Source organism: Pongo pygmaeus, chromosome 13, assembly GCF_028885625.2.
Source record: "Pongo pygmaeus isolate AG05252 chromosome 13, NHGRI_mPonPyg2-v2.0_pri, whole genome shotgun sequence".
NCBI lineage: Eukaryota > Metazoa > Chordata > Mammalia > Primates > Hominidae > Pongo > Pongo pygmaeus.
In genome coordinates, this window is record NC_072386.2 from 30,060,012 (window position 1) to 30,080,496 (window position 20,485).

Below are 20,485 nucleotides of genomic sequence, written 5' to 3' on the forward strand. Positions count from 1 at the left end.
CTAAAGAGTAGAAAAAGTAAAACTAAAATAAAAGTCCTTTAGGTTCCCCTAAAGCTTCTGTGTCTTAGAACAGTGGCTGACGTTATTTGGTTGTAATACAGTTGTTTGAAATAGGTATTTGCTGTTTAAGGAACAGGGAGCTATTTTTGTTGTTTGTTGCCGTTGTTGTTGTTTTCTCCCTGGGGCATTCTGAGTGCCTGGAAGCACTTGATTTGCTTGTGCAGTCCAGCCCTTAAATGCCTGGTCATTCTCAGTGTGATCCTGCATCCCAACCCCTGTCGCCTGACCCCGCAATGAGTCAGCCAGCCCCAGAAGAGGGAGGGCAGGCAGAGACACACACCCAGCCTGTGCTGTTGCCGCTGCCCCCTAGGTGACTTGATGATAACTCCTGCAACTCTCCCAAGAGAGGAGAAATGATTCTCTTTTCTTCAGGCCGTGAGGCTTCTCCACACCCACTTCTCTCTCTTCTTGCCCAGCCTGCTTAGAATACGGAGAAACTGGAACCGTTAAAGTCTCTTCTTTGGCTCAGGATCCTTCCTTTTCTCTCCAATAGGTGGTCTCAGGAGGAAGACAGGCAGCAATAGAGATTGTTTGTGTGCAAGCCATAGTCTGTGTTTCTGTCTAAATATCTCTAGAGCAACAATTAGCTGCTCCGTCCGTAGAACTACATAATGAGTTTTTGTTTTGTTTTGTTTTGAGACGGAGTCTCGCTCTGTCTCCCAGGCTGGAGTGCAGTGGCGCGATCTCGGCTCACTGCAAGCTTCGCCTCCCGAGTTCACGCCATTCTCCTGCCTCAGCCTCCCAAGTAGTTGGGACTGGAGAAGCCCGCCACCACGCCACGCCCGGCTATTTTTTTTTTTTTTTTTTTTTTTTGTATTTTTAGTAGAGACGGGATTTCACTGTGTTAGCCAGGATGGTCTCTATCTCCAGACTTATGATCCGCCCGCCTCGGCCTCTCTAAGTGCTGGGATTACAGGCGTGAGCCACCGCGCCCGGCCGTAATGAGTTCTTAATTAGAATAATACTCATCGAATCTGAGTTGGATGTTAAAAAAGTAAAGAGAGATGGAGGCTGCTGGATGGAGAGTGAGTGAAGAGGTCAGGAAATGTGAGATATCTAAGGGATTGAAGAACAAGGATGTCAGGTGTATCCAGAGTAGAGAGCTGCCAGGATGGAAGGATGTGGCAGAAGGTGATTTGTTTGAATTAAGTTTCCAAAGTGTTCCAGCTATTTATTGCTGCATTGCGAAGTATGCTGAAACTTGGTGACTTAAAGCAATACCCACTTTAACATATCTCATGCTTTTGTGGGTCATGAATTCAGGTGGGGCTCAGCAGGGCAATTCTTCTGAATGATGTAGCTAATCATTTATTTTCTTTTATGTACTATGTAAACTTACTACTCAGATTTAAGGAAAATAATATTCAAATTAATTTTTTAAGCACAGTTTTTGGGCTTATATTAATGGACTGTGACAACTAATTTATAACTTGTGGAATTTATCTCCATTTAATGAATTCTCTCGAAGACTGGGATGACTCAATTAACATTCTTAATATTCTTTAAAAATATGTTTTAGGCCATTATATAAAATTGTGTTATTTATGGATGAGGTGGCTCACACCTGTGATCCCAGCACTTTGGGAGGCCAAGGCAGGCGGATCACCTGAGGTCAGGAATTTGAGACCAGCCTGGCCAATACGGTGAAACCCCGTCTCTACTAAAAATACAAAAATTAGCTGGGCATGGTGGTGGGCGCCTATAATCCTAGCTACTCGGGAGGCTGAGGCACAAGAATTGCTTGAACCCTGGAGGCAGAGGTTGCAGTGAGCCGAGATCACACCACTGTACACCAGCCTGGGCGACAGAGTGAGACTTTGTGTAAAAAAAAAAAAATTTCTTGTTTCTTAGTATGTGTATGTCTTCAGCTTCATTCCCTATACTCCTTATATGACCTACCGAATAGGATACTGGTGTACTCTGCCTCTTGAAAAAATATGGGTATATGAAAACCTCACCACATCTAATTCTTTTAGACATGAGGAAAAATTATATATATAAATCTGTAAAGTAAACAAGTTAAACCCAATAAATGAGTCTTAAATAGTACTGGCTGTGAAACTTAATTTCCCCATTTCTCAGATGAGCAAAAGTTCAGGTTCAGAGAAGAGATGATTTGCCCATGATCATACAGATAAGAAGTGATGGAGCTAATATACAAATACATGGCCTCCTACTCTAGGCTTAGTCCTGTTGAGAGAAAAGACACAGAAATGGGAAAGGGCTTGTAATCCAGATGTGGTCAATAAACACGAAGTCATTCAGGAAATAAAGTCACAGAGTACAAAGTATATTTAATGACATTCTTGGTATTAGCAAGGGATGCCTTTCAGGGGCTTCTTTAAAGACTTAAAATATGACGTTATGTAGAGAAAATAATATACAGTTGATTACTATTTTTTTTTTACTTGGTCCGTTTTGGGATTTATTCATATTTTAAAAATGATCCAACAGTATACAATTTTGAAAACATACAAAAATCCCTATGCTACCATTCATAGATAGTTAAGATGGCCCTAAGATGGTGAGAGAATCAGAATGGGGTTTGGGTTTACGCTGTATATTTTTTTCTCCCAATATCTACAGAATTCCCTACATCCCACTTTGTAATGTAACCCAGTGGGTGTCATTCTCATTCGCAGTTACAGACCTTTCCGGTTCATGGTTACAGACCCTTGGAAAACCCATACCATTTCTGCTGTGAGGTACAGGCAGCCATGTGGCATCACCTCCAAACATGCCTTCTGGGACATCAAATTGCTGATTAAGTAAAAGTCATTTCAATCGATATTGAAGACCTCAATTTTACCCCTCTCACACTTGTAATTCTTCTACCAAGAGGTATCTACACTAATCTATAAAAGCAAATCACCACTAAAATACACTTGATTATTTTAAAGAAAAATTTATACTAGATTGTGTTATAGAACATCTACATTTGTGGAAGGGCTACAGTACAGCCCAAAATTATAAACTCCAGACAGGACACGTTCAATTTTAGTTTGCATAATCTCTTCCCAACAACCCAAAGGATTTGTCTATTCTATACATTTGCTAGGGCTGCTGTAACCAGAAACTGAGTACCACAAACTGAGTGGCTTAAACAACAAATTTATAGTGTCACAGTTCTCAAGGTTGCAAGTCCTAGGTTAATATATTGGCAGGATTGGCTCCTCCTGGCATGAGGGAGAATCTGTTCCATGCCTTCTTCCTAGCTTCCGGTGGCTTGCTGGCAATCTTTGATGTTCCTTGGCTTCTGCTGTATCTCCCTGATCTCCCCCTTCATCTCCACATAGCATTTTTTCTGTGTGTCTCAGTGTCCAATTCTCCTCCTTTTCATAAAAACACCAGTCATGTTGTATTGGGGTTTCATCCTACTCCAGTATGAGCTCTTCTTAACTAATTATATCTGCAACAACTCTATCTTCAAACGTGGTCACATTTTGAGGTTCTGGGAATTAACACTTCAACATGTGAAATTTGGGGGCATACAATTCAACCCATAACACCTCTGATAATATGTTCTAAAAAGAATACTGATCATAGGACAAAGAAAGGTTAACATCAATTTTTTTTTTGGAGCAATAGGTCTCGCTATGTTACCCAGGCTAGTCTCAAACTCCTGGGCTCAAGTGATCCCCCTGCCTTGACCTCCCAAAGTGCTGAGATTATAGGGACAAACCACCACACCTGGTCTAAAGTCAATTTTTAAACAAACTTAGTTTCATTAAATCTAATGCTTTTTTAATAAAGCCTACAATACCTGTACTCTACCAATTCAATTACCTAGGAAGAGCATTAGTCACATTAAAAACTAACAATCCTAGGAATATAGGAGGACTCAGCAGAGAAGCTATATGATAAAGAAAATTCCATTCATGTCATTAGAAAATGCTAAGTTGACTTTTTGGCACTTAAGTGCTTCCTGAACTAAATAAAGTGTTTTATTCCATCATTTATCAAGCACCTGTTATGGGCCACACAGTGTGCCAGCTTTGGGGCACACAGTAGTAAACATGTTTCTCCAGCTGGCACTGACTTCCCCTATATTACCAGGGACAGGGGTAATTCCATTGATGCCATCTTCCTCCTGGAACAACTTCTTCCGAGTTTCACCAGGGCTGAGCTATGTCATTCAAAGCTCTGAGGTGGTTTGCAGCAACATGGAGCATGCTTGCTTCAAGTCTCTCTCCTTTTCTATGTGTCACCCTGTTAGAGAGATAACAAAGTAAAGGGATCCCAAGGCCTGCCAGCTCTTTACTCACATCTCTTTTTTTCGCTTCTCAGTTTTCATTTGAGAATAAGCTAAGGAAGAAAAACAGCTCTACACAGGACCACTTCCCTTTGGCTGACTAAAGCTTTGATGCTAAGCTTTGCTTGCCTGACCATCTGTTCCCTGAGGATAAATCTTCCCAATTTCCTTCCTCCTCCTATGCAATTAGACTCCTGGTAAATCTATCTCCAGTTCACCAGGTGTGTTCAGTAGGGAGTCACAAGTTGGACTTAATTTGTGAGCATTCATTACCCTAAAAAGATTATCAAGTCTTTTTAAAGTCATGCTTTTTTTTTCTTGATGTATTATGTCATTTTGACTATGGATATTCTCTAATGTTGAGAAGCTGTCATCAACAATAATTACAATTGAGAGTGGGGAAGTTAGGTGATCCTATCAGGAAGAGAAATGCTGCCTATTTGATTTGTCTTTATTTCTTATTACTTGAGTTACTGTATAACTAATACATGGATAATATTGCCTATACCTAAGTCTTCTTCTAACTAATTAAATATTAGATTATTTTCTCCACTTGTATGTAAAGTAAAAAGATGAGTTTCATGATAAAAATGTTTTAAACAAAAAACATTTTATATTTTATGAAAAAAATAGGTTTTATGGCCAAAAACCATGAAAAATGCTCAACATCACTAATCATCAGGGAACTGCAAATTAAAGCCACATGAGATACCACCTTATCCCAGCCAGAATGGCCATTACTAAAAATTTTAAAAAAAAATAGATGTTGCCATGGATATTGGTGAAAAGGGAATGCTTATACACTGTTGGTGGGAATAAAAATTAGTACAACACGTATACAAAGCAGTATGGAGATTTCTTAAAGAATTAAAAGTAGACCTACCCTTTGCAATCCCACTACTGGGTATCTACCCAAAGGAAAAAAAGTAATTATATCAAAAAGACACCTACACACATATGTTTATCCCAGCACAATTCACAATTGCAAAGATATGGAACCAACTTAAGTGCCCATTAACTGATGGGTGGAGAAAGAAAATATGGTATATATACACCATGGAATACTATTCAGCCATAAAAAAGAAAAAATAATGTCTTTTGCAGCAAATTAGTTGGAGTTGGAGGCCTTTCTTTTAAGTGAAATAACTCAAGGATGGAAAAACAAATACCACATGCTCTCACTTATAAGTGGGAGCTAAGCTATGGGTACACAAAAGCATACAGAGTGGTATAATGGACATTGGAGACTCAGAAGGGGGGAAGAAGGGAGGTGGGTGATGGATAAAAAACTATATGTTGGGTTCAATATACACTACTGGGTGATGGGCAGACTAAAATCTCAGCTTTCACCACTATACAATTCATCAATGTAACCAAGAACCACTTGGACCCCAAAAGCCATGTGAAATATAAACACATATGAGACCTATATTTTATATAATATATTATATTATATAATTATATATATTTTATATAATATATAAAATATATTTTATAAAATATATTATATATTTATATAACTAATATATAATATGTTATTATTAATTATTTATATAATATAGATCTTAAAATCTAAAAATGACCAGTTTTAGAGAACTTTTCTAAAGAATTATAGTTAAGATAATCCATTAACCAGAACTTGTAGACTTGTAGGGCATTTGGCATCAGAACTTGGTTTTTCTGACGAGTTGTTTTTTTTTTGTTGTTTTGTTTTTTGTTTTTGTTTTTTTTTTGGAGACAGAGACTCACTTCTTCATCCAGGCTGGAGTGCAGTGGTGTGATCTAGGCTCACTGCAACCTCTGCCTCCCATGTTCAAGCTCGTGGGCCACCACGCCTGGCTAACTTTTGTATTTTTAGTAGAGATGAGGTTTCACCATGTTGCCCAGGGTGATCTTGAACTCCTGACCTCAAGTGATCTGCCCACCTCAGCCTCCCAAAGTGCTGGGATTACAGGTGTGAGCCACTGCGTCCAGCCTCTGACTAGTTTTTAAAAGATATTTTTATTGCATTTATCCAAAAACAACACATCACATTGCAATGCTTTGAGAAACAAAAAGATCTGTTCTCATTTTACTATTAACAATATTAATGGTTGCAGGGAGCCGAACGCTCGTGGGACATGACCCACTCAGCATTCCACTGGAGGCTATATGATCAAACAGCAAACTGTTTATTATGAATGCAGGATGTGGGCAAACTCATGACTGCTCCTGCCCACAGAAGGTTTGCTGGAGGCAATCACTCCCTGGCCCCGAGGTTATCTACTGCGACATCTAGAGAATGCAGTCTTGCAAGCCTACTCTGGACTGAGCAGCTGACCCCTTCTTCCACCCTCCTTCTCACTATCTCTCTTGCCTAATAAATACGGAGAGCTGTGTAAAGCTCAGGGCCCTTGTCCACTAGAGGCAAGGTGCCCCCTGACCTCTTCTTCCAAATATACTCTTTTGTCTTTGTCTTTTATTCCCGCATTCGTCCCCCTTTGTTCAGTCCCCTAGGTCCATGTGGGTTACAAGTGGCGCCCCGATTAGCCACAGAATCGAGTGCTCTACAAATGGTTCTTTAAAATCCGAACCGAGTAATTAACATTCTTTTATGAAAACACATTTATTAATTTTCAAAGAAAATCTTGTAATGGTTTATTTAAAAAAAACTAAAAACCATTATAGTACCTGAGATAAAGCAGTCTTCAGACTGAGTCACAAAGCTGTTGGGAACCCCCACCCCCACCAGCATTCTGATGCCCATCTGACAGTGATGTCACAGTGTCCTAGTTAGACACAGGACCTGCTGGGCCACAGAAAGGAGGCTCTGGGTAGACACACTAGATTACTGGATAAATCACTTAAATTTCCCAATGAATTTTATATTGTTTATTTTTATACCTGGAGTTTTTTCCTTACAAAGTAGCACTTTGAAGCCTACTATTGAAGGTGAGAGAGCATTTAAAACTTTTATAAAAATAGTGGGTAAGAAGGATGACCCATAATCATGAAAAATTGGTATGTGTTAATTTTCTACAGGAGGATATAAACTTTATTTTTGGAGATATGGTATGTTTTAGATTTTAAATCTCTGCCTCTAATCCTTTGTGAAAAAAATGCAGTTAGAAAAAGAAAGCAGAAATCAACATATTTCTGATCTATGGTGTGTGATACTTTTTTTTAGCATTGCCTAATGTGATGCCTTTAAATGAAGATGTTAATAAGCAGGAAGAAAAGAATGAAGATCATACTCACAATTATGCTCCTGCTAATGAGAAAAATGGCAATTATTATAAAGATATAAAACAATGTAAGTCTTTAAAGTGAATAGAAATGTATATGCAAAAGTTGATTATCCTGGTTTCACTTAAGTGTCCTTTTTAAATTTCCATCATTTTCCCCTGTATTTGTTGGGTATTTTATTTCTACTTCTGTGAGTTGCCTTTTCATACCCTTGCCCCCATTTTTCCATTAGGTTGTATTTTCATTTCTTTTTAAGGGCTCTTTTTATGGAGAATATATTAATCCTTTTTATGGTAAAAGTAATAAATGTTTTCTGCCAGGATGCTACTTATCTTTAAGGCTTGTTTTATTTTATTGTATCGTATTCATTTTTTGAGACAGGGTCTTGCTCTGTCACCCAGGCTGGAGTGCAGTGGCACAACCATGGCTCACTGCAGCCTTGACCTCCCAGGGTTCAAGCAGTCCTACCACCTCAGCCTTCCGAGTAGCTGGAACTGTAGGCACATGCCATCACACCAGGCTAATTTTTGTATTTTTCTGTAGAAACGGTGTTTCATCATGTTGCCCAGGCTGGTCTCGAACTCCTGGGCTCAAGTGATCCACCCATCTCACCCTCCCAAAGTGCTAGGATTACAGGTGCGAGCCACTATACCTGGCCAAGCCTGTTTAAGTATCTTTAATAACTGAGGAGATTTCAAGTTTTATAATATCAATTCTGTTTATTAATTTCTTTATAATCTCTGCATTTTGTGTCTTGCCTAAGCAGGCCTTATCCAGTCCAAAATATTGTTTTCTTGGATTTTAAAAGTAATTTTATGTTTTTTTTTGGTTTTTTCGTTTTTTTTTTTTGAGATGTAGTCTCGCGCTGTCGCCCAGGCTGGAGTGTAGTGGCGCGATCTTGGCTCACTCCAAGTTCCGCCTCCCAGGTTCACACCATTCTCCTGCCTCAGCCTCCCGAGTAGCTGGGACTACAGGCGCCCACCACCACACCCGGCTAATATTTTGTATTTTTAGTAGAGATGGGGTTTCACCGTGTTAGCCAGGATGGTCTCGATCTCCTGACCTCATGATCCGCCCACCTTGGCCTCCCAAAGTGCTGGGATTACAGGCGTGAGCCACCGCGCCCAGCCTATGTTTTTGTTTTTAACTTGAGCTTTAAATCCAATTATTTTTGTATATGGCATAAAGTAGAGATAAAACATTATATTTTTCAAGGATGATAGCCAAGTGTCTAACACCAAGTCCCTACTGATGTGAAATTTATTTTTAATATAATCAAAACTCTAAGATGAAATTAGGCCAATTGTTATACTTGTTTTTTTAAACTGTCTGTCCCTAGAAAAATACCAGTGTTTCAACTTTTATACTTTCATAACTCATGGCATGAGTGTTGGGTTGTGACTTTGTTTTGTTTTTCCATAGCTCTGTCTCAGGAATTGCTCAAAAATGATGAAATATAATATTAACGTTTTTATGTGTGTTGTCCATAATTTATCTGTTATCCTGTTAGAGAACATTTAGTCTATGTGCAGTTTTTCCCATGTACATTCTTCTCATATACACACTGGGGTGAATTTCTTTGTTCTCACAAAGAGAGAAATGAATACATATGTAAATATTAAATACACATACATTCGTGTGTGTATAGAATTTTGCATCATCTTATGAAATTTTGGAGAGAGGAGACACATGTGCATGTCCAGTCTGCCATCTTGATCCAAATCACTTTGATCCTTTGGTTGGGGGAATATGTACATTAGTTTTGAATTGTAACCAACTCCACTGATGAGTCTTAAGAGCAGCATTCTTTATATGTATGTATAAATTTGAGTATATGTGAGGGACCTTAATTGTTATCAAATGATATGCTTTTTAAGCCGAAGTGTTCATTCCATAGTCTAACAGAAGGTTCAAGGGCAGGTAAATGCTTCTTACCTGGTTTTTTGATAATGTCAATACAAACAGTGATAATGTTGCACATCTACAAATCTACTTCAGCACCTGTTATGTGCTTACATATTTTTTTCTACGAATTTCCCCAATAATTGCTTCTTGGAAAGGGTCATTTGGCATAAAGATACTAGTTTGGCTTTTCTCAATGAGTTTTAGATTTGACCCTTGCCCCACTTTCTTATTTTGTAGATGAAAAAAATGACTATAACTTTTCTTTTATTTTTTTTTAATTAGTGCATGTTTTAAGAAAAAAGAGGAAGAAAAAGGTAAAGGAAAAAAAGTGACTTAGTTGCTGAAGACTTTTGCTTTTGTTTTTAGATGTGTTCACAACACAAAATCCAAATGGCACTGAGTCTGAAATATCTGTGAGAGCCACAACTGACCTGAATTTTGCTCTAAAAAACTGTAAGTAGTGAAAGGCACCATTGCACATGTAAAAGCCATTAAAGCACGATTTCAAAACAGCAATAGAGACTGTTGGGGAGAAAAGAAGTCTTCATTCCTAAATAAGACTAAGATTTTCCCTCTAAAGTAGATTCTGTGACTGGGATCCAGCTTAGTTCTTGGCCATCCTCTCTGCTTTTCTCACGCTTCCTCCCACACAAATACACTTGAGGCTCCATATCCATTACACTGATCATTTCAGAAGCTGGGGAGGTTCTTGCATTTCTAAACCTCATACATTTGGTTTATGTGGAAAGAAAAATTAAAAAATAACTAAATTTAGGATTCTAGGAAAATTTACATCTTTCTTAAACCCACGTTTTTATGCCTTTCTGATTTTTATCTTCAGCTTTAAATGGGGAAGAGAGAATGTTTCTAGCTATGGCAATGTCAATAGTGAGAAATGTGAGACTCAGGAATGCCTAATTATTAACAAAGCTACTTGATAATAATGGAATATTTTGAGCAATTTCAAACCTTGGGATTTAAATGAGACAGTAACATTTCAAGGGTGTATATTAATTCAGTAAATCGCTTATGGGAATCTTGCTTGTCCACAACAAACATCTTGAGTTGACTGGGACAAGACATGAAGAGGCAGCTCTTAAGTGGACCAGGTACCTCAAATTCCCTTAGGATATGAGTTATTGAGTATAGACTGCAGGACCCAAGGAAGAGACTGCAAAACCCTCACTTTTATTTCCACAATTCAGGCCCCCAGAGGATTGTCAGGGAAAGTGGGATTGGAATAAGACATTCCTGCCATTTTAAATGGGGCTCTGACAGGAGGAGACCTGCTGGCATGGTAGGGACGTTCTAGAGGAGCAAGCCCTCAGGAAGATGGAGATCTGCAGATAATTTTGACTAAGGATTGCTTGCTTAAGTATATTCCCTAAAACTCTGAAGGCAAGGGGGATAAACTGAGGCAATCTAGATGCTTTTCTCCAGAGGATAAGGGTTGCAAAGCAGAATTTAAGGATGACTTACTCATTTTTCGAGTTCTGCTTGAATCACTATCAACTCCAGTAACTGATTCCCTTTCCCAACTTTCCTTGTCAGCAAGACACTTGTCATGGGTTTGTGGGCTTGGTGTCAATTTTTTCTGCCCCTCTGTAGAAGTCCTCCTATAGTGGGTGCCCTGTACTCCATATGGAACTTTATTGACTCCTGTATTAAGCAGTTAATTGAAATGGCCATCAACTTGAAGAAAGGGTCCTCCAGTCACAGTTGTTACCAAACACTCCCTTAGTGACATACCTCTAGAGGGACCCATTACAGACCGAGGTATATACTAAATTAGACCTGAAAACCCTTGATTTGTAGTCCGAAATCTTTATATCCAAATGTCTGTTTCCAATTTACAAGCACAGTTAATACTCAGCCTCATTTCTTGCGTCGTTACACTGAACAGCAGCCAAGCTGCTCTGGACAAAGAGGATCATTTCACCGCCTGTGCAGGGAACCATCTGGAGCCAATTATCTTCTCCAAGAGATCTTCTTTCCCTCCAAAGAAAGCCTGGGGCCGCATGTTCCTTTGCCTCTCTTTCACAAATTATAGTCATATTAATCCCACCTCAGACACCCCATGATCACAAAAACTTTATTCTTCAATACCTTCTTCTTTCTCCTTTAATTTATTTCAGGAAAATGTTAATGTCTTTCTCTTCCATTTCTTCTCTCTCCTTTTCTTTGTTCCATTTTTAGCTTAAAAAATATCTAATCTCAGATGTTTTGTCAGTATTTTTACATGCTGATAATTCTTTTTCCCTTTTCCTAGATAAAATTGTCAATGCAACTACGTATGAAAAATCCACCAGTGAAGAAGAAACAACTACTAACGAACCCTCTCATAAAAATATTCAAAGTATTTAAATTACTACACTGTATTCATACCTGGAGAATATCATTATGTGACTTAAAAATTTAAGTTTCACTACTCTGAGCATTACATAAAGTCATAGCATGCTTAAAGAATTTATACTGCTACCTTTTAAAGTCACTAAAATCTTTTAAATGGTGAATGTCTAAAAGGCAGTCTTCAGGTATACCTGACAAAGGATGGGAAATGAGCTTTTGTAGAAATAGAACTTTATTTTAATAAAAATGTATTACATTTGTGTCTATATTAAATACATACTTACAAATTAGTATATATTTATAAATATATGTCGAATGTATTTGAAATATAATTTATTTTGCTAATAATGGAAAATATTCTGCCTGCATGAGGAATAAACTTCTCTCTGGTCAGGGTCAATTATTAGTGTTTCCTATGATTATTTGAGGTTGGGAGTGGGAGGCTGCAAAATCAAAATTACCATTTTACTTCCCTGTCAAGAATATTGTTCCTTATAAAATATGTGTGGAGCCATAACCACCCAGGATGGCTCTCCTCTAAGGTCTTGAATAAGTGGCCTAATTGAAGAGAATGGATACTTATGTGTCGTTACACGAAACCCTATTTTCTCCAGTTTATGCAATCCAAATATGTTTCTAATGTAATTATTCTGAATTAGTTTGCATTTTTAACACTACTGAAAAACATCTTTTTTGATGTGTTTTAAAATGAAAACCTGATCATCCTGGTATTCCCCTTCTTAAACGTCTTTAGTAACTTACTACTAAGTTTGAGGTCAAGTTTTAACTCCTTAACCAAGCATTCAATTCCGAAACAATCTGGCCACTGTGAAAATTTTCCACTCTCAACTCTGGTTACATTCCGCATCCACACCCTTCACTCAAGACTTACCTGAAAATCCCAGAGCTTACTGAGCCTGCTTATGATTGTGCGTTTGCTCACAGTTGGAATGAGCTCGCTCTCAACTTGTTTGCCTGGTGAACTATTGCTAGTTCTCTAAGCTTATATTGGAACATCATCTCCCTTTTAAATGGTTTCTGGCGTTAACAAGTTGAATTAAACCCTGTGCATACCATCTGTGCATTTCTATTAATGCCTTCATTAATCTGCTACATAAGCAGCAGTGATTCTTGTCTGCAGCCAAAATTAAGGTGGGTTCCTTGACTGTAATGTCTGAGCCTTGTTTACTTCTATAAGTTAGTGCCAACCATAAGGTCTGACACATTATAGGAGCTCAAAGTTTAACTGCTAAATGACTAACAAACAAATGAATGTTACTCAAACTAAATTATTTTGTTATCCTGTTGTTTTCTTGTTGTTGTTGTTGTGTTTTGTTTTGTTTTAACAGGAGCAACCCCATACGTGCCTGCATTTTGGACAATGTTAGCTAAAGGTAAAGTCATACAGCTAGGTAGCTTGGGAAACGTTTTGGTTTTCTAAAATCTTACTTAGAGCTAAGATCAGTCTAAATACCTCTAATACTGAGTCAATAAGTCAACATTTTGTTGCCACATGTAATATCAAACTTCAAAACAAACCTAGAAAGGTGATAAAGTGTCACACATTTTCTGATTACTCACTCTTTACAAAAGTTTTATTCTCTTACAAATGTTAAGTGTTATTCAATTTATTTATGGTTAAAATTTTTCAATAAGATTCTTGCTCAATATCATTCATCTTTGTGTTTGGAGCAGTGCATGCAAAAGCACACAGATGCATGTATAAATGCAAAGTATATATCAAAATATATGCATGCATTAAAGTGTGTCATAAATATATAAGCATGCATGTATAGCATGATGTACATAGTATTTCTATGCGTGTGTGTATAAATGCATGTGCATATATGGATGTACACATGTATAAAGGTAATTCATGTATCACACAGAATATATGCATTGTATATGTGAAATATATACCATATTCAGTTGATCATTATTTGCATATTCTGTGTTTGCATTCTATATCACCTACTCATTAATATTTCTTTGTCACCCCAAAATCAGTAGTTGCAACACCTTCATAGTCGTTTATGGACATTGGCAGAGCTTTGAAAATTTTTGATTGTCTGACACACACATTCTCAGCTGAAGTAGAACAAGGCAATATTCTGCCTTCTCTATTCAGCTCTCGTTCTGTAAATAAGTGTCATTTTTGCAGCCCACTTAGTGCCATGTTTTTTGCATTTTTTGTGCTTTTTTGTTGATGATTTTGCTGTTTAAAATGGCGCCCAAATGTAGTGTTAAATTGCTGGTTATTGTTCCTAAGTGCAAGAAGGCTGTGATGTTCCTTATGGAGATAATATGTGTTAGAGAAGCTTCGTTCAGGCAAGTGTTATAGTGCTGTTTTCTATGAGTTCAGTGTTAATGAATCAACAATATGTATTAAGTGAAGTATCTTTAAACAGAAACACACATAAAACAAGGTTATTTATTTATCAGTTGATGAAAATGCTGTGACCAGACTTGGAGGAATCTAAACCTGTATTTACCCTGGGAGCAACAGTTCAGTATTTGCTAATACAGTGTTTATAAGGGTTTATAGAACAAAACTGCCATGAATAATGAGAACAGACTGTACATATTATACACACACATACATACACAGGCAATAATTTTAGTAAGTGAATGTTGTTTACCATAACACCAATTTGTTTTAACAGCTATAAATGGAACAAAAGTGGTCATGGATGATAAAGATCAATTATTTCACCCAATTCCAGGTGAGAACAAAATATTTCAATTGACTGGGCGCAGTGGCTAATGCTTATAATCCCAGCACTTTGGGAGGCTGAGGCAGGTGGATCGCTTGAGTCCAGGAGTTCGAGACCGGCCTGGGCAACATGACAAAAACCTTTTCTCTACAAAAAATACAAAAATTAGCGGGGCACGGTGGCATGTCATTGTACTCCAGTCTGGGCGACAGAGTGAGACCCTGTCTCAACAAATGAACAAAAGTACTTCAACTAATAGACACAGAAATACTCTTACACATCTTAGTGTCTTTATGATGATAATATTTTTCCTAGTGAAGTCTGGCGTATGAAACCCGGTATCATGGTGACTAACATCTCAGAGAGGACATTCACTGTTTAGGAGAGTTATAGTTCCTAAGCATTCTTTTTTAGTGATACTTCCCACAGGACAATTACCACCTTCCTGTTTTGTAACATTTATTCCTGAAACCAAATGGAGGAGGTGAGTGAATAATATGTAGAATGCAGTCTTTTTTCAAAATAGACTTTTAGAGCAGTTTTGGGTTTAAAGAAAAATTAGGCAGAAAGTACAGAATTTCCATATTTCACCCTCCTCAGTTTCCCCTCCGTCTTGCATGATGTGGTACATTTGTTACAATTTAAGAAGCAATAGTGATTCATTATTAATTGAAGTCCATAATTTACATCAGGATTCACTCTGTATTATACAGGTCTTTGGGTTTTGACAAATGCATAATATCACGTGTCTACCATCCCAGTATCATACAAAAGTTTCACTGCCCTAAAATCTCCTCTGCCCCATCAGTTCATCCCTTTGTTCCTCTCTCCTCCTGAACCCCTGAAAACCACTGATCTTTTTACTATCTCTATAGTTTTGCCTTTTCTAGAATGTCATATAGTTGGAGTCATACAGTATGTAACTTTTTCAGACTAGCTTCTTTCACTCAGCAATATGCATTTAAGATTCCTCCATGTTTTCTTGTGGCTTGAGAGCTCATTTATTTTTATCACTGATATTCCATTGTATGAATGTACCCTAGTTCATTCTTCTACTGAATGACATCTTGGTTGCCTCTAATTTTTGGCAATTATGAAAAAAGCTATTGTAAACACTTGTATGCAGGGTTTTGTGTGTACATAAGTTTTCGACTCATTTTGGTAAATACCTATGAATATGATTTCTGGATCATATGGTAAGAGTATGTTCATGTGCAGTGGGTGGCTTGCCTGTAATCCTAGCACTTTGGGAGGGCAAAGTGGGAAGATGAGAGTGGTTATCTTTGTAAGAAACTACCAAACTATCTTCCAAAGTATTTTTGGAATTCTCACCAGCAATCAATGTGAGCTCCTGTTGCTGGATAGAGTTTTCCTTAATGGCTTAATTATACTAATAGGAGTAAAACTCCTGATTTGAATGGAAAATTTCATGAAAGAACCATTAATTTCCCCAAAAAAACCTCTGTCCTACAAATAAATGGTTGAAAAATAGCATGATGATATATCTAAGACCTGTCCCCTCATTTGTGCACTGGATTGATAAGTGTGGCCATTTGCCTTGTGGTGCTTCAAGAAAATTGAGTGATTTGGCTGGGTACTGTAACCCCAGCACTTTGGGAGGCTGAGGCAGGCAGATCACCTGAGGTCAGGAGTTCGAGACAAGCCTGGCCAACATGGTGAAACCCCGTCTCTATTAAAAATACCAAAAAATTAGCCAGACATGGTGGCGGGTACCTGTAATCCCAGCTAGTCAGGAGGCTGAGGCAAGAGAATCACTTGAACCCGGGAGGCAGAGGTTGCAGTGAGCTAAGATTGTGCCACTGCACACTGCACTCTAGCCTGGGTGACAGAGCAAGACTCCATCTCAAAAAAAGAAAAGAAAAGAAAATTGAGTGATTCTTCTTTGTTTAGAAAAGTTATAAACAGGAATGACAAATGCTGGCTCATTTTATAAATACTCTGTCATTTCTCCTATTTAATATTTAAGTGATTAAATTCAGCTTGATTGATTTTATTGTTTATTGAGCACATACTACATGTTAGGTGTTGTAGATACATTATTATGTTAGTCTTCACAGCAACTCCATGAAGTTGGTATTATCTTCATTTTACAGTTGAGAAAACTGAGGCGTAGAGAGAAAAGCTGCCCACGCTTGTAACTAGCTTTTCTGTAACTTCCAGTGATTACGAATTTCAAACCCTTCTCTAGTTCTGACCATCACCTAGATAAAGAAGATGTGCTATGAGCACACATCTTTATTAAAAACCCTTTCAGGAGACAGAAAAGCAATTCAGGAGCACAGCCCATTTTAACATAATTTGTTATTATCTGTTATTAGTTTGTAACTATTCCCAAAATAACGGGCCTCGAAGCATTAAAAGAGTCATTGACAACTGTATACATTTTCATAGTCTAAGATCACACATTGACAATTATAATTTTTTAAAATCAGAATATAGACACGGAAGCTTGTCATTGCTTATCAGCTAAATATCATTACCTAGAAAATAGTGAAAACCCTTGGAACTTTTGAGTTGGGAGATGCTGGGGGTTGGCTGGGGAAAAGGGGAGAAATAACATATTGTCATCATTAAATGTTTATTAAGTCAGATATATATTCAGGAAAATGTAAAATTTGGCAGTAAAGCTATCATTTCATTACTAGATTTAGTTTAAAAAAGATTCTTGATATCTCTGGATCCAGACATAATCTTATATTTAACTTGTTTTAGAAAGTTAAATAAATTGATTCTATTTATTTTTGTAATGTGAAGTACACTAGGTTTAGTCTTTTCAGTAATAAAATGGCAAAACTAGCCCTTAAGCCTCATGGAGGAAGCATTCACTATACGACCCTTTTAGCTTAAAAGAAAAATCAGTGTATGATGCAGCACTAGAGCATGCACCTTTACCTCCTGAAAGACTGGTCCCTTGTGTGTAAGTCCATTGTTTTGAATCATAATCTCTTCAGACATGGTAGATTAAATCAGAGAAAGTCTGCTATATATGCATTTTGACATCTGGTAACCTGGGTTTGAGACCAGCTTTTGCACTTACTATGTGCTATGGGCAAATACAGAAACTTCTGTGATACTGTAAAATGGAGCTAAGGACAGCTCCTTCAGGGCTGCTGTGAAGATTAAAGAGGAAAGTTAATAGTGCTTGGCTTTAGAGAGTAGCTTTCTCCTTTGCATTGCCTGTGGGATGGGAGATGGGCCAGTTAATACTCTGGATGGTGGAGGGCTTGCTTCTCTGTATTTGCTTTGCAGTCTTTACTCCTTCAGGAAAACACACTGAACACCCTATTTTCCACTGCATTTTCTTTCTTTTCAGAGTCTGATGTGAATGCTACACAGGGAGAAAATCAGCCAGATCCAGAGGATCTGAAGATCAAATTAACGCTGGGAATCTCGTTGATGACCCTCCTCCTCTTTGTGGTCCTCTTGGCATTCTGCAGTGCTACGCTGTACAGACTGAGGCATCTGAGGTAAGTCTGCAGACCTCTGCAGTCTTTACAACAAATGCGCGACATCGCATTCTCTCCCTCCTCTCTTCAGTGGATTCTTAGGAATATGTGACCTCTGAATTCATCCATACGCCATTCAAATTGATTCCATTTACGCTATTCAGATGGAGCTCGGGACTGTCTTTAAGGGAATATCCTACTTGAACTTTTTTCCAGTAGTCATCCAGAGATAGAAATAACCTTAGTCAATTGGAAAGGATAAAGAGAATCTAGATATGCTCTTTTTTATATAGCCCTGGAACAAATATATTTTGTTCTAAATAGCATATCTGCTTAGCATCTAATGTTTTTTATTCAAGCAAGCCTTGAGACTTTGAAAAAACAGCCAATGTCTATCACCTTTACACTGTGAGACCTGTCCATGGACTCTTTCTTATAAAAATATTAAATTCAACTCAAGCCTGATTGAAGGAATTATTTAACATTTTTCAGGCAGTGTAACAGATTACCTTCAAAAATCCTAACACAATTGCTTAATGTTCATAATGATCATTAATTCCATTCCTTTCATTGTGGTGTTTTTGATGAATGGTGTATTTCTGTGGTCCATTAAAACTGTGATCCTACGTATTTATTCCCCTTCGTTCAATTTCATTGTACATGTTTCTTATTAAACTTTTATTAAGGCAACTTCTACTGTTTTAGTAAATTGGTTTATAAATTCTAGTAGAGATTTGAAACTTGCTTCAAAGTGTTAAATAGAATCAAATTACAATGAAAGAAAAACTAGGCCGGGCACAGTGGCTCACACCTATAATCCCAGCACTTTGGGAGGCCGAGGTGGGTGGATCACGAGGTCAAGAGATCAAGACCATCCTGGCCAACATGGTGAAACCCCGTCTCTACTAAAAATACAAAAATTAGCTGGGCATGGTGGCGCGTGCCTGTAGTCCCAGCTACTTGGGAGGCTGAGGCAGGAGAATTGCGTGACCCTAGGAGGCAGAGGTTGCAGTGAGCCAAGATTGTGCCACTGCACTGCAGCCTGGAGATAGAGCGAGACTCTGTCTCAAAAAAAAAAAAAAAAAAAAGAAAAGAAAAGAAAAACTGTATGTCATTCATATAATGTTACTAAGTAACTAATACTTTGGGCAAAATTCGTATATTTTAATTTTTGAATGCTTTTCTAAGGTGAGTTACAAATGTACACAATTAAAAACAATTCTTGATATATGTTCTTTTCTTCTTCAGTTATAAAAGTTGTGAGAGTCAATACTCCGTCAACCCAGAGCTGGCCACGATGTCTTACTTTCATCCATCAGAAGGTGTTTCAGATACATCCTTTTCCAAGAGTGCAGAGAGCAGCACATTTTTGGGTACCACTTCTTCAGATATGAAAGGATCAGGCGCAAGAACATCAGAATCTAAGATAATGACAGATAACATTTCCATAGGCTCAGATGATGAGATGCATGTAAAGGATGAGTCGGTTACCCGGTGAAGAAATCAAGGAACCCAGTGAAGAAATCATACTGATGAATAAATAACTTTAATTATTTTGTCATCAAAAGACCTTTCTTTATGTCTTCTGTTAATGTCATGAGTTTGAAACTCTGCTGAGACAAACATTCTGGTGTCTTAAAAGGAGGACAGACTCAATAAAAATTATCTCTCAGTTATAAAATTTAATGGAAAATACACAAGAAGATAATTTAAGGTGTGAGAAACTCATCAAGTAAAAACATTCCTGGAGAGTGACTTTGAAAGATATTTTCTCTAGGTTGGTTCACTTTAAAACAAGGACATTTAGATATTTACCTTCCCCAGGGGCATTTTGAGAACATCAGGGAACTCACCACTACCTATGCACCCCCTCACCACTGCTGAAGCAAAAAGAACACACCTGTTCATGTTTTATTGACAAAACAGTTGTGCCATCAAGAGATGAAACTAAATTAGTGGTAGGAACTCTTAGCATTCTTGAACTGTTTAAAAGTCATCAGGGGTTGCTCTCACATGACAAAAGGGTAAGAAAGAAAAGATACTTTTTCATTTCTTTTTTTTTTTTTTTTTTTTTGAGAGGGAGTCTCGTTCTGTCGCCAGGCTGGAGTGCAGTGGCGCGATCTCGGCTCACTGCAACCTCTGCCTCCCGGGCTCAAGCTATTCTTCTGCCTCAGCCTCCCGAGTAGCTGGGATTACAGGCACACGTTACCACGCCCGGCTACTTTTTGTATTTTTAGTAGAGATGGGGTTTCACCATGTTGGCCAGGATGGTCTTGATCTCTTGACCTCATGATCCACCTGCCTTGGCCTCCTGAAGTACTGGGATTACAGGTGTGAGCCACCGCACCCGGCCATATTTTTCCATTTCTAAAGTATCCATAATCTTTTGAGACAACACGGTGTTCCAGAAGAAGAGAGAGGAAGAGGGGGAATTCCAGCAGGTAATTTCCTAGATGGGGACTCATGGACCCTGAGTCTTTTAGAGCTGAAGTGCCCTTTCTCTCTTCCCCCAG

At 38.0% G+C, this 20,485-nt stretch overlaps 1 protein-coding gene across 3 annotated transcripts; it reads left to right on the forward strand.

Annotated features, from left to right (window-relative positions):
- The first annotated feature begins 7,073 nt into the window (after positions 1 to 7,073).
- Positions 7,074 to 19,649, forward strand: EQTN (equatorin). Of its 3 annotated transcripts, XM_054502239.1 has the most exons (8): positions 7,074 to 7,243; positions 7,479 to 7,604; positions 9,809 to 9,895; positions 11,712 to 11,798; positions 13,141 to 13,185; positions 14,455 to 14,514; positions 17,840 to 17,993; positions 19,221 to 19,649. In XM_054502239.1, exons 1-8 carry the CDS (start codon positions 7,168 to 7,170, stop codon positions 19,468 to 19,470), a joined length of 885 nt encoding a protein of 294 aa, XP_054358214.1. In that variant the 5' UTR covers positions 7,074 to 7,167; the 3' UTR covers positions 19,471 to 19,649. The 3 variants fall into 3 exon arrangements, with proteins under 3 accessions (XP_054358214.1, XP_054358216.1, XP_054358215.1); XM_054502241.1 differs by lacking the exon at positions 7,479 to 7,604 and having other exon boundaries at positions 7,081 to 7,243; positions 19,221 to 19,535; XM_054502240.1 differs by lacking the exon at positions 14,455 to 14,514 and having other exon boundaries at positions 7,084 to 7,243; positions 19,221 to 19,535.
- Positions 19,650 to 20,485: the final 836 nt, after the last annotated feature.

Coding starts and splice junctions, on each gene's coding strand:
- EQTN (XM_054502239.1), top strand. CDS start 7,168: ATGAATTTTATATTGTTTATTTTTATACCTGGAGTTTTTTCCTTACAA. Junction 11,799..13,140: donor CTCTCATAAAAATATTCAAA/GTATTTAAATTA, acceptor TTGTTTTAACAG/GAGCAACCCCATACGTGCCT. Junction 17,994..19,220: donor TACAGACTGAGGCATCTGAG/GTAAGTCTGCAG, acceptor TTTCTTCTTCAG/TTATAAAAGTTGTGAGAGTC.